Raw genomic sequence first — 13,374 nt, forward strand, 5'->3', positions numbered from 1 at the left:
TTTGGTTTGTTTGTTTATTTAGACCAGACCTGTTTGATTGGAATGTTGTTGCTTCTCAGCAGTCACCTGTGCAACGATTAGACCATGCCTTTAACATAGCCAGGCAACACCTGGGCATAGAGAAGCTCCTTGATCCTGAAGGTCAGTACAAATTATGTTCTTTACTCTAAGTGGATTATCAATTTTTCATGCATTTGCTAGTAAATCAGCTTTATTTCTTCACACAAATATTTAATATTTTGCAAGATTAAATAATAAGCCTAAGACAATTTTTTTAATATACTTTGGTGTTCATATTACATTGTTTTGATATAGAATAAGCACTCTTTACTTGTGCATGCTCTAAAGCAATTTTTTGAAACCAGAGTTTTAATGTGTATGTTGATATCACGGTATCTTGATAAGAAGCTGATTCTTATTTCAATAGTTAGAGCGTGCAGATTGTATCTTCTATAGACTCAAATTCTAGATACTTGTATCTAGACATATGAGAATTTTATCTTAATTAATTTTAGTGCCTGATAGTAGATACAACTTTTTGCTTGAATATTATCTTTACCTAGGCTTGTATTTTTTTTCATCACTAATAATTGAGACCCAGCTTAACTCAGTTAGAAGTGACAGGAAAATCCTCTCTATCTTCTCTGCTTCCTTATACAATCATGTTTGAAAGAGTACTCATTGGTGGTCATCTGTTGTATTTTCTTTTTTTGCTCGTGTATATATTAATATCATCTTTTTCCATACTGCGATCGGATTTTTTTTCATTCAATTTCCTACAGTTTCCCTATTAAGCCAATAGTTAATCTAGTTTTGAATGTTTCTGATATTAGTCCTTAGTGGTCTACCTCACAGTGAACTTCTGTTCACAAAACAGAATTTAACTAAATGTTTAACTTGGTCTAAAATCTAGCATTGAATCTCCTAGTGTTTAAATACAATAGAGTTTGTCTCAAGATTGAACAATAACTTTGTATCCTTTGTATTTACGTAAGATAAATGTAAGGAAAAATTGATCTGCGTACATAGGAAAGAGAAAACCAACCCTATTAGAAGTGATGGCTTAATTTAAGACCGTGGTATTTTGCACTGTGTGGAATTAGGAGGAGCATCTTAAGCAACACTCGCAATTGGAGCAGCTAGTAAGATTTGAGAGTCAATGAGAGCATGTCCTGTGTGCTGTCAAATAGTTCCACTTAAAAGAATATAGTTTATAAACTCTGGATGAGATTGAAGTTCAAAAATTGGTTGCACTATATTCTATATTCTATATTGAATAGATAGAGTAGCAGTAATTGGTTGAACTTCTTAAAACAGTTTAATGAAGAAGTTATTTTCTGGATGCAAAAATTCCTTTCAATTAGTGCTCATTTTATTCTGCTTTGGCAAAGATAGCTGCAGTTGTTTAGCCAACAGCTGAAAAACTCTTAAACATTGGTGGTTTTCCAAATGCCTGCTGTAATTATTTGCTATTCAAATCTGTAAATTGTGGTGCTTGCCACCTATTTTTTTTTCACTTCAAATTAAAAAATAAAAATAAAAATAAAGCAAGCTTTTGAAAAACAGCATTTAATTCTGTATTTATTTGAAAATCCCTGAGAATTTGTGCAACTGTAACAGTTTTGTTCAGTAATACCTTATGTTTATCTATCTTTAAAAAAAAAAATAGAACCAGAATTTTTTTTAGACAAAAAAGATAGAATTACTGGTGCACCAGCCAGTGGAAAATCTTTTTTTAAGATTCCAGCTTACTACTCATGTAACTTTAAATTGTGTATATATGTCAGGACTCCTAATTTGAGATTAAAACATCTTTTAATAGCAGATTGTGTGACAGCATTCTGTCCTCTATTGGCTTACTATAGGCCAAAATGCATTTTTATTTATAAGTTTCAATTTAGAACTTTTATGTACTTGCTTGAATTACTAGTTCATTATTTTCTAGGCATAGAAATCACTTTTGATTAAAGAATTTTTTTCTGGATTGGCAAGGGTATGTGCAGTTTTTTAGTCGAGCACTGAAAAAGTCTGTAACAGTGGTGGCTTAAGAAAGTTCAACCAGTGTTAGTAAGAGTGGAAAGAGAACATTGCAGCCGGTGAACCTTTATTTTGACATAACTAAATATTTGTCAAAGCATCACACACGAGTGTTTGTGAACACTAAAAAAGATCTTCACTCCATTCACAGACTTTGAGAATTTTCAAAGCTGCAATTCATTAAGACCTAATCTTTGGTAGGTTCTACTCCTATGGTAATCATGAAGAAAGGTGTCTGGTTTGTGTTTTTTGTTTTTCATTTTCATTTTTATTTTTTTAAGTTTCTGATGATTTACAGACACATCCTCAAACCAGTGACTCAGGGTTACATTGACTAAGGATTACCAATGACTAGCAATTACATTTTGCAAAGTAAATATTTTTATTTGATCAAGGACTGATTTTCTGGATTATAAATGAAGTTTTAGATTTTTTTCTGAGGTTGCTGATATTTTAAGCCCATCCCATAAGAAGCTGTCTGTTTGTTTCTCAGGCTGTTCATCTTTTAAGTCTTTCTCATGAGCAGCTATTAGAACATTTCAGAATTTTATTTCCATTTTGAATACATTACAGATGAGATACAGATTTTAAATGAGAATTTGTTTATTTTGCATCATACTGAGTTCATAGTTCTTGCTGTTTTCCTCACATGTATTAACTAGTAGGAACATTTATTTTGTTCTATTGAAATGGTAGGCCACACTTTAAATAACACTTTCTACATCAGCTGTGTATTTTAAAGTGGGAAGCCTGCTTAGTTTTTAAGCATTTAAACTTAAGAAAGCCTACAATACTCATTCGTAGTTATACTGAGGAATATGGAGAAGAGTAAAATATTTCTTCTACCCATTGATCTTTTTAATAAATTCTTACTTATATACATGTCCTAAAGTAGTTTGATAAAATTGAAATGTTGACTTTATATCATATCTATGAAGTTTGATAATGTCTTCACAGTTTATGTAACATTACCTTAATAACTTCCTCTTAAAAATAGCAAGCTGTATATTTTTCTACTTATACCTTTCATCTAAATAAAATTAATATTCACTTAATCAGAATCTTTTCTTACAGCTATCTGAAGATACTGGTTGATGCCAATTCCAAAAATAGGCTACATATCCAGCATGGAATAAATCCTATGGAGTTATTCTGCAGTCAGAATTTTCATAGTTCTGGGAAAGAGGAGCAAACAAATGTCTAAAAGAATAAGATATGTAGTTAGGAGCTTTATTCAGACAGAATTTATAGGAATGCTGGCCCCGTTCCAGAGCAAAACAAATTAAAGATACTTCAACTGTCAACATGGGTGGGTTGTGTTTTTTTCTTCTGATGTATAGAAGGCATATAGGGATGGATTTTCTTCCTCTTCTGTTATGGAAAAGCTATGAAGAAATCAACTCTTTCTTCTTGACTGAGTCTTTGTTTATTATGTTTGGTGCTCACTAAGGAAGTGAGGAGAGATAAAAAGCAGAGAGGGAAAGTGTGAAGGAAACTAATGGAAGGTAGAAAGTGTTATTTAGAAGACTGTTAATGAAGATCTATAAAAAAGAGGGCAGGATTTGAAAGGACTAATATTTTTGCAAACTGAACTTCCTATATGTACCTACATAACTCACAGTGGCCTTTTGTTGTAAGACATTTATGATGATGCAGCTGAGATGATTAAAATCTGGATAATGCTCTCTGTGACCCTTTCAAAGGGGAAAAAAAAAAAGTGTTATTTTGTTTTGGCTACTCAAAATCTGTATTTGTGGGAATTCAATTATCTCTCATTCAACTCAAAATACCTTGCAACAAACATTGTCGGAAACAGGTTGTTTTAAAACAGTAATTTCTGTTCAAATTTGTATGACAAATGGAAAAACAACAACACCAAAATTACTCTGAATACTGCTAAGGAAAATAAGTTTTTTCATAGCCGAGTGATGACTGTTGTGGGATTTGCAGTATAAGTTACAGTTGCTGATTTTTTGAGAACATTTCAGTGGATCATTTGCAATGTAAATAACAGATTGTTAGTCACAGACTGCTCTCAAAGTATTTTAGATATAAGGTTCTGTAAACATTTTTCTTTTATGGTTTGGAAACTGGAAAAGCAGTGTCTCCAGCTCCCTATGTTTCTCTCTCGTTCTAAATTATTGTTAATTATGAGAAAGAGACAGTGATATTTGCTGTCTTTGGTGATATGAGTTTACTTCAGCTAATATTAGAAAAAGACAAAATATCTTAAGCAAATGAACTAAAGGATGATAACATCAGTAATTATAACTCATACATGGAAGTTTTAATACCTTTGATCAAGCTGTTAAGATTAATCTGTACCTTTTAATAATGTCTAATTACCTGAAGTTTTCTCTTTTAGTAGTTAACTATTTATTCATGATAATTTTCTCTGCATTGCAGTTTTGGAGGGGCTCAATTCTGATATCCATCTATGAACATAAGAAAATACACTAAAGGTTTTTTCTTACTGTCTCTCCAGTATGCCCTTTTTCAAGTAATACTGTTATATTACAGTGACCTGTTATGTGTGTCACAGGGGAATTTCACTATAGGGTAATAGAGACTCCAATATCTCAGGTTAATAAAAAAGATTAATATTCCATGTTCTGTGCTTTCCTTGTATTTCTGAACTTGCATGGGTTTGTGGAATGCATTTTCAGATGCCATAGGAATGAGGAAAACCTTGAATATTTCATTTCCTCCATTCATTAGTTTTATTTTTTTAAGCATACATTAGCAGAAATAATAAGTGCAACTATTTTTAAGTGTAATTCAGTAAGCATTTTTCTTTTTGCAATACTTTATATATTGGGGTGAAGAATAGCTCTGGTGTTAGTTCTGTCAGAGAGGGAAGCTTTTCTTTTTCTTAAGCATCTTTTCAAATACATTCAAGTACAAGACAAATAAACAACTTGTGTAGTAATTTGATGGTCTTGGTTTTATACTGAACTTTACCTTAGGTCTTAAATAGTTGTTCCTTCTGACACATAATCTCAATATTCAAGTGAGTTCCAGGAAGTTCAGGTAAATATTCAGATTAATTATCCTCCAACTTTGTTATGAAATGTTTGCAATAGTTTGTCAGATAATACGCGGTATAAGAACATCCACTTTTCTTCTCATTTGAGTATGACAATTAAACATTTGAACAGTGGTGTAGCCGTCTGTGAATTGATGCCTGGCTTTGAGGCACAGACAGTATCATATGTAGAGAAAAGGAAGACCTGCCAATAATGCCAAATGCTCTCTGCTAGGCATACAGCTGCTAGAGGAAAAAAAAAAGTCCTTCTGGAACCTCGTATGTTGTACAGTGGCAGTTTTCAGTGACAAAGCTTGTTTCATTTTGTGTAGCAAAGTATGCTTTGGGAATAAAAGAGGGACCACACAAAGAAGTGTTCTCTCCAAAACTGAATCTGGGAGCTGTGTCTTGTTTCCTCTTAAAACAGCTGAGTATGGTAGCAATGGCAGCAGCAGCAAGAAGTGTCTGTATGCTCACTTCTAGCAATAAACATGTAATTCTTGGGTTAATGAACTTGTGCCTGCTGTCGTTTTTCTGCATCTTATCTTGTTTATGCTAGCCTTGTAATAAATAAACTCTGAAGTTTTGTGATGACATTTCTGCTGTTCTTTTTAGGTGAAGCAATTATCTAGTTTCTTATGCTTTACTGTGTAGCCTGATTAAAAACCTCATTTAATCTCTCTCAGTCATATTTTCTGTATTTTTCCTTAATTTGCACTGATGACATGAGGTTTTGGCACCATTATTAAGTGATAATGAGACTCAGTTTTCCATTTGATAACTTTTTTGTTTGATCTTGACTTTGCATACTTCTGTATCTCTGCCATACCTATAGTACAGAGGAGAAAAACGTCCTGTCAGAGCTGTAGTTCACCAAGTCATTAACCCTGTCTATACCCAGTAGTATACAGTGGTAATACTGTTTTCTTGTTCATCTTATCACCCTTCCTGACATGGCTTGTGCCAAGGGAGAAGATATTAGTTCTCTATCACATCCTAAAATTTAGTGATGTTTTCCCTAGTACACTGTCAGTGTGCATTTAAAAAAAAAAACAAATGAATAAAAAAAGTGGGAAAGTGGGAAGAGAGAGGTGAGAGGAGCTGTTTTTCATATAATGTTTTTGGGAATAATCAAGTTAAATACTGTTTAGAACTTGGAAATCATTACTTTAGTTGCACAAAAAAACAAACTTTGTGATTATTAGAAAATAAAATGATTGTTTTCTTCACTCCAGTTCTGAAATCTTGGAATACTTTTGGTTAATTAAGAAGGTTATTGAATTCAAAGTGATAAAGTTACTTGTTCTGAGGCATTGTTATTGGACTTTACCTCTAGATATTTGGACTGGTTTAGGTCAGGAGTTACCATTTAAACTACTGTCAGTTGTAACTAGCTGTAAACACTAAACTACAAATGTGTCATGGTGTCTGTTACATAGCTACTTTGGAAAGTAAATGTAGATCTGCTTGAGTCTTTACTCGTTTTACAAATCTTGTGGTCTGTCCTATTACAAGTTCAATGGATATATTTATTATTCAAAACAGTGAAATATGGTTGTTACAATTGGAAAGATTAATGTGGTGAAAAGGTGATAGAAGAGTGCAATGGCAAAAAGGACAAACAGGGAAAGAATGATCACCTGTCTCCAAAGAGCTAGGCTCACAGGGAAAACTCCACAAGGGAGGGATCTCCAACCAAATATCCTTTTCTAGTGGCAGTCAGTCCTTAAATGGGGTCTAGGAGAGGTAGTGTCATGGCCTGAACCACTGATTTATCACCTGGGGAAAGGACCAGCTCAGCCCTGGGAGTACACGTAAAGGCAATTCATCTGTGTGACCAGAAGGGTTGGAGTCTGGCTCCACATCTCCTAGATCCCATTTAAGGGCTTTCTGGAGATTCCTCCATTTGGAGTTTTCTAGTGTGAACCTAGGACATGGATGAGCATTTCATTTTTGATTGTCTTTCTACCACAATAATCTTTCTAACTATAAACCTGTAAAATAACATCTTAACCACGACACTCTCCTTACTGTACATTTGTTAATTGTACATTTCCTCATCAAGATGTGAACAAATTATTTATCCAGAGGCCATATGTCAATCAAAACTTTTTCAAGTTTTAATGGTAGTAAATTATTGGAATTATTTTACTGCATTGGGAGAATAAAAATAAAAACAGGCATTTCCTCATATAAGCAGGAAAATTTTAGGTCTCTGGGATTTAATTTGGTTGAAATACGTACATTACAGAACAAATTATAAGATTTTTTTTTGCAATTTGTGGATTATAATACTGCATGAAGTTATAAACTTGAATTATGAAGAGCTCTCTATTAACTTTGTATTGCTGCTGTTATTCTATATAGTTTTCAAGTCAACCATTGTATTTCTTAAGTTTTATGTTCTGAATTATTTACATCTGATTATTAAATCAAAGATAAAGCAAAAAAAAAGAATTTAGGAAACATTGCTTTTTATGTTTATTACATTAAGACTCATGTATAAGATCTTTGTGTATAAATATTTGTACTAAATACCCAGTTTTACAAGACTAAACTGAAAAAAGAAGAAAACAGGTTCGTGGCATGAGTTGAATAATACATGCGTGTAGCATTACCCTGTTAAAGACTGACTAAAAGCTCCTATGAGATTATAGTAATATAAATGTTACAAAATCGAAGTGTGTATGTGTTTCTGCTGCTGTCTTAAAAGTCCAAATGCATAAAACCAATGAATTGATGCACGAGCTAAGATATATTAAAAATCTTAACAGTTATAATAACAATGAAATACTTACAATTTAAGAATAAATGTAGGGATAATATTAGAGAATAGGTATCTTCATATTTACAGATAATCATCATATTAGCTCTGGATTTTTAATGATGGTATAATTCAGGCTTCCCATTATACATTTTTGTAGAACCATTTCATAGCTTATGGCAGTGTTGCTCTTAATGGCTGTAAGGTTCAGCCTTACCATTCTTCATGTAATAGTGAGAGATCATCAGTGACATAGTGTGAAGTCTTCCCTCATTTTCTGCCTGTTTTGACCATCTTCTTCCAAGGTGAGAAGGGACAGAGAGTCTATTCCATTGAGCTGCAGAAAGGATTTGGAAAGATGGGAAACTGGATTGCAGTATCAGTCTTCTTGTTTGAATCTGATGAAGAAACTAGGAGTTGCAATGGTGCCATGAATACACAGAGGGAGTTTCATACACTTAGGGCCTAGTTTTTGATTCTTTTTTTTCCCAAGTTTATCTCACCACATACCCGCAGAACACACAGACATCAGAAATTGCAATATTCTAAATACTCGTTTTTCTACTGCTAATTCTAAAGGTTGCATCCTTATCCTGATCAAGCGGACCCTCTCTAATGCTTTGTCCTTTGTCTCTGTGTTCTCCAGCCTATTTTGTGGGTTTTTTTTGTTTTGTTTTGTTTTCCTGACTTCTTTATGAATGTTTGGCTTTATATTAATATTCTACAATCGCATTGCCTCAGACATGCCTGTCAAATTGTAATCATTAGTCTGTTCTGACAAATAATCACATAGGTTTATTTGCTGCCATATCACATTCTGTGTAATTTTCTGTTCATCATTACTCATGCTGTGTTTCAGCATTGTTTTCCAAATAAATCATTTCTGTAAGTGAATTAAAATATTCAACCAGGTTGAATCTTGTGCTATTTCCTTCCCAATTTCTCATGTGTTTTAATTATTTAGGTATCACATCATCCACTGGGACTTGCTATGCCCCTAATCCATACTTTAAGCAACAATTAATAATGTTTGTTTATAGCGTGCTTATTTTTTTTTAGCTCTGCATTTAATTAATGAAGCCCTTTGGAATGATGTGCATAGTTCTTGGTTGCTCAGAAAAATCACTAATGGAAGACAACTGAGGAAATATCAATTAGAATAGAGTTATGCTGACTGATGCATCAATATAGAGAATGAAATACGTATTATGTTGGTCTTAAAATGCCAAAGGAAGAAGGAAGATTTTTTAGGTGAACGCTAAATATATAATTTGGCAAGTTTCTAGTGGTGTGTAGCAGCACATACAATTGTTACTGGATATTTTGTCACGTCAGAATTTAACTTGATGGGAAAGAACTGTAGTTGCTAAGCCAGTAAAAAACTCAATTTCACTTTAAGTAAGGACATTTATTTATTAAAACAGATTTTAACCTATTTACTGGAAATAAATAGTTGTTTTTCCAGCTATGAATAGTTCCAGATGAAAGCATCCTACTTTGATCTTAGAATCTCAGTTACTATAATATTTCCATGATGTATACCTTTAGTACTATAATACTATAAATATATGATAAATTTAGTGTATATAACTTACAAATAAACAAGCCTGATAACAGAGATTGTTCACGTCAAGAAATGTAGGTTATGAGATGAGATTTGGAGCTTACTACTCTAAGTAAAAAGATTAAAGCTGAAGAGGATTTTACGTTAAGGTTCACTGAGATACTATTAGGTGCCTTCATATCCTTCAGTTTTTAGGTAACTAAAAGATTCAAATTATTTATTAATCACATAAACAGCTGGTGATGTTCCACTGGAAAGCTGAAGTACATAAGCCACTATTTGCCTGGACATTAATCTGGATCAGAAAAGCTGCCAAAGAGACTTCAGAATTTTGGAGAAAAATTCATACGGATATCTTGAGACTTCTAGATTTTTTTAAAAATCTGATTATAAATAGAAGGATGATTAAGAGGCTTACTTGCTAGGGATGAATGATGTTAACTGATTACATGATTGTTTGTTAGAAATCTCGAGATGCAAAATGAAATGGGAGGGAAGAGAGGCCTCAAGAGGAGCTCACAAGTTATCCCCACAAGTCTTCTGAGTTCAGGGAATAGCTTAGACAGTGTAAGACAGAATCTAAGATGTGTCTCTGACATTCCAAATTTGTACTTTATAGAAAACAACAGAACTTATGGCTAAGACGAACTAATAGTTGCTTTAATCCTGCTTTTTAATCTAATGTTCATAAGCTATGGGAAGTTTTTAGCTGAAGAATTCTTGGTTGTTTTTGTTACTCTCATGCTAAGTAATGAGTGCTGAAGGGAAAAAGCAGATTAATTATAGATTGGAATATTTTAATGGGAAATAGATTATGATAATTGCCAGGGAAGGAGAGAAATGGAAATGCTGACAGTCACTTAATATCTCAAGTTATTTAACTTCAGAGCTGAATGAGTCTGAGTAAAAGTTTCGACCCAGAAGGTATGATTAGTAACCTATAAATTTTTTTCTTTAATCAAAATCATCTAGTGAAAATAAAATTCAGCTTGCTTTAAAGTGCTTTTAGTGCCTGGTAATAAAGAAGTGCTCCACTTGGCAAGTTCCTTTTGGATGAAAAACTTTCAATACTGTGAAAATTCAGTTCTTTGCTACATTATAAACTGTCTCAACAAAAGGAAGATTAACAAAAGTCTCTTGCTTCAGAGCATGAAAGATTCTATCTAATAAAAGCCAAAGAAGCAAAAACCCCAAATATTTGCATACTTCTTTCTTTATTCTTTGTTTCTGCTATGGGCCAGATCATAGAACCTTATCATTCAAAGAAAGTGAGTTTTCAGTCAAAAATAATTTCCTCAATTTCAGTACAGATGGCAAAGTTGTCTCGAATTTAAAATGCTTAAAAGGATCAAGAAGAGCACTTCTTAAAGCTATTTAGAGCATGAATACTGTGTCAATTGAAAGGACTGTTTAATTGGAATGATAACCCAATGAGAGTGGCTTCTATTGTTAAAACTTTTAGAAAGTTAGACATCAGATAAAAGGTTTTGTGGCCCTGGGTGTGAGAAAAGCAATAGCTTCTGGTTAACTCTAATATATAGGTGTTGTGACATTTCCGTGAAATGGAGGCAATATTGTCTGACTTTGCAGGGTTGTAATAATAACAGAGCTGTCACTTAGTGTTGGGATGTGTACAGGCGTTTCTCTTTTAAAAGTAATAAAATAATTCTCTTTTCAAAGCACTGCGGTAACATGCAAGAACTGATAATTTCAATTGCTAGTTCTTGCCTTTAATAGAACAGTTACTTGGGGAACCTTGCATCAGCCAGTAAGTTGTGAGTAGGGTGCATGACAAAAGTGACCATTTCATTGAGCTATTGACTTTAAGCAAGTCAGTAGCAGTCTCCTGTAGGAGTACTTACTCCTACCTTCAGCAGGCCATCTGCTCTGTGAAAGAAAGAAATCCAGAAATCTATGATAAGTTAATGATCCGTGCAAGCCGTAGCCTCTGTAGTTAAAAAGATGGAGCCTTCAGTTAAAAAGACAAATGCTGGTTCTCGTGTTTTGTTTGGGTGCAAGGAAAAGGAGAACTTGGTTCCAGTTTGCCAGTTATCACTTCTAAGGCGGAAAAGGAGATTGCACTGCCTCTAATTTATATTTGATTAAACAATCTTGCTATGAATCATGCAAGATGTGGGTGCAGCCGTGCAAATAGCCTGACTTGTTGTCATGCAAGATCCACTAGAACACAATTAGAATCTGTTCTTTAATTGACAAGCAATGAGAGAAGTCATAATTTCTACTGAAATACATGACTTTGTCTTTAAAACTGACTTTATTCTTTCCAGTTACGAAAACAATGACAGTTGTCATAGCCAGATAAAAAGAAAATTTAAGGTGAAACATTTGGTTAAGAAATTGAAGATATTCATATGAAAATTTTGGCTAGAATTCTATAACAGCCTTTATCACTAGATCAGATTTTAATGTCTGAGGTCACTTCCTGGACTCAGTATTCAGAAAAGAATCCAAGTTTCTATCTTATCTAAAAAGGTTTGGTTATGTTTTGGGTTTTTGTTGTTCCTTTATTTGATTCTTTTCTGGAGGGGGGGGTGGAGAGAAGGATGGGGTGTTGTTTATTTGTTTTGGTTTATTTTCTTTAGAATGAGTTGAATCGAGTTCTAAAGGTGAATAACTACTCTGAAAGGATACATTCTGCTTTTGACCTTATTTGATGGTATCCAAACTAATTCACTTGCTTAAGTCTAGCTTTCCATGAGATGTATCCCAGCCTGTAAGCGTAGCTGTCTGAAAATGGCCATAAGAGTTATAACTCTTGATTTTCACTGTCAGTTGACATTTTTCTATATTGGAACACTATATGTAAAGCAATTTCCTTACCATCTCAGTGTATTTATGTTAATGCTTTAGATGAGATTTTCTGGGCACTGCGGTGGCTTTCTTGTACTGATCATAAATAATACTTTCAGAGGGAAATTTCTTTCCTCAATAGAAGAGCATTTTTTTTTTATTGATTCCAAGGAGTAATCTAGAAAGGTGGAAAAAAAAAAAAAGCATCATCCATCCTCAGTCCTTATGTGTTTTAGATACTTAATAGAGTTTAGAAGGCAGGTCTGCAAGAGAAATTTAGTTCTTTTCCCGTTTTTCTAGCTTTGCAATTCAGTATTGAAATAGAAAGAAGCTGTGTAGTTGTCGTCTTAGAAGGTGATGGATTTACTCATTTTTCTGGTCTTTCTGGGGATTATTTCCTCTGTAAATAGGACAGAAGCTGTTTCTAAATTTACTGGGAAGTTCTTCTAGTTTATTGTTGGAGACAACATTCAATGACTTTGTTTTACCAATGTACTGTGACAAGTCTTGATCTAAGCAGAAAAATCATAATTTAGATTATATTTACAGCATAGTTGTTTTCCTCTAATACTTTCCTTCATTTCCATTTATTAATTTTTAAGCTGATAGCTTTATGAGTAGGCCTTTTTATGGGAGATACCTTCTAGAAGCTAGATGAAAAAGAGCAGACCCAAAATTGATTATTCATTTGATAGGAAAAATAGCATGTTTACTTTTCAGTAGGTACTGAATGATATTCATAACCATGAATATCAGTTAGCTTCAATTGTAGCTTTCAGCTGGAATCCATCATTGTTGGAATTACATGGCACTACAATTAAAAATAAATATATTTTTTTACTTCCTATTTCCATATAGCTTGCTAAAATTTTCAGGAGAGCTTTTTCTTTCATATAGATTCTTGCAGTAGGCAAGCTATTAGTTGTCTTCTGCTAGTTTTGATTGCTCTCTATATAAAATTTGCTCATATTATTGGAGCAGCATTATACGGAGATAGCAGAAAAGCCAGAAAAAATGCTTTATGAGTTAGCACAATAAACCCCTTTGAAGATATTATTTTTGAGTTGTTACCTTTAGGATTTTCTCTGCCAAACAATAAATATGATCAATGAATATACAGATGTTACAATTAAGAAATATACAAGAGTTTGGCTAAGCAGGTTATTATACCAA

At 33.3% G+C, this 13,374-nt stretch overlaps 1 protein-coding gene across 1 annotated transcript in view; it reads left to right on the plus strand.

The window, feature by feature from the left end:
* Window positions 1-13,374, plus strand: part of DMD (dystrophin) — a 1,000,055-nt gene that overhangs the window by 217,940 nt on the left and 768,741 nt on the right. The window contains 1 exon segment of the mRNA XM_031557153.1: window positions 23-141. Within this exon segment, the coding sequence (XP_031413013.1) occupies window positions 23-141 (119 nt within the window).

The sequence above is a fragment of the Meleagris gallopavo genome, chromosome 1 (genome assembly GCF_000146605.3).
Source record: "Meleagris gallopavo isolate NT-WF06-2002-E0010 breed Aviagen turkey brand Nicholas breeding stock chromosome 1, Turkey_5.1, whole genome shotgun sequence".
Lineage (NCBI taxonomy): Eukaryota > Metazoa > Chordata > Aves > Galliformes > Phasianidae > Meleagris > Meleagris gallopavo.